The 1,360-nt window shown below is 40.4% G+C and overlaps 1 protein-coding gene across 1 annotated transcript; it reads left to right on the plus strand.

The window, feature by feature from the left end:
- The first annotated feature begins 324 nt into the window (after positions 1–324).
- Positions 325–1,124, plus strand: LOC113761632 (rapid alkalinization factor). The gene has a single exon (XM_027304703.1). The coding sequence runs from the start codon at positions 521–523 to the stop codon at positions 887–889; it is 369 nt and encodes a 122-aa protein (XP_027160504.1). The 5' UTR covers positions 325–520; the 3' UTR covers positions 890–1,124.
- The last annotated feature ends 236 nt before the right edge of the window (positions 1,125–1,360 follow it).

The raw sequence follows: 1,360 nt of genomic DNA on the forward strand, positions 1-1,360 counted from the left end.
TAAAGAATCAAATTCATTAACCTACATTCTAATATTCAAATTTTCTTGAAAATATTTCGCCAACGGAAAAAAAAGGGTCAAAGAACAAGAGAAAAGCCTCTCATAAAAAAAACAAAAAAAAAAAAGAAAGAGAGAGAGAGAAAAAGAGAAAGAGAAAAGCTTTCCCTTCGATTACTTTTTCCTTTCTTCTTTATTTTTTTTCCTTTCTTTTGCAAGTCCGCGTTTTTCATTTTTCTTAGTTCAAAAGTCCGCGTCAGCAGTTGTTGGAAGCTTGAAAGTGGTGCGCACCCAATAACGTCCCTCCCATAGTGGCAACCTCGTAAATCACTCTAACCTCAGGGTCAATCTCTCCTTCCTCCTCTCTACTTATATTTCATCTCTCTCAGCTGAAGCTCCCACCTTTGTCCTGAGGTATAGTCCAGTAGCGAAGTGGAAGAAGAAATCAAATCAGACCAGAGACGAAAACCAAGCCAAATTTCAAAAACCCTCCAAAAAACAAAAAAAAAAAACAGAAGATTTCATGGCAAATTCTTCATCTATTTCAATCCTGTTATTTGCTCTGTCTCTGCTGACAGCTCTGGTGTTCTCCAGCACTGTGGTTTCCGCAAGTGGTGGGGACCATTACGATGCGGCCCAGATGGGGTGGATGATGATGCCCGGGATGGCGAGATCTGGGTTGGTCGGGGAAGACGACGGGGTGGAGTTCGAGCTGGACTCTGAATCCAACCGGCGCATCTTAGCCACCACCCGCTACATCAGCTACGGTGCGCTCCAGAAGAACAGTGTCCCCTGCTCCCGCCGCGGTCAGTCTTACTACAACTGCCGCCCTGGTGCTCCAGCTAACCCCTACTCTCGTGGCTGCAGTGCCATCACGCGCTGCAGGAGTTAAAATTTTAGTACTAGTATTCATCTTGCAATATCTTTTTATTTTCCTTTTTCTTTTTCTTTTGTGGGTAAATTAATCCATTTTTTTTCTCTTGTGATTGATTATACACTGATGAGAGAGGGGAGGGAGAGAGAGAGAGAGAGAGAGGGAGACAGTGGTATAAAAGAATTTGGTGATGGGTGTTGATTTGTGTATGTTGAAGAAAATATTGTTAATTTAGGATTTTTTTTTCTAAATATGATGCTGTCTTGATTTACATACGACCTATACTTGCTCTTTTGTCGATAATGCGATTGCATATACATCTATTGCTTTGATGATTCCTCTTAGTTTCTCTGTTTACCTTTCAATTTTTTTTTTTTTTTTGGTTTCTTTAACAGCATCTTGTTTTGCCCTTTTCACAATTTAATTGTTCTTCCTAGCTTTTTGATACAAGGTTATGTGGGTAATATTTTAGCTCATCCAACCCTGATG

The sequence above is a fragment of the Coffea eugenioides genome, chromosome 2 (genome assembly GCF_003713205.1).
Source record: "Coffea eugenioides isolate CCC68of chromosome 2, Ceug_1.0, whole genome shotgun sequence".
NCBI lineage: Eukaryota > Viridiplantae > Streptophyta > Magnoliopsida > Gentianales > Rubiaceae > Coffea > Coffea eugenioides.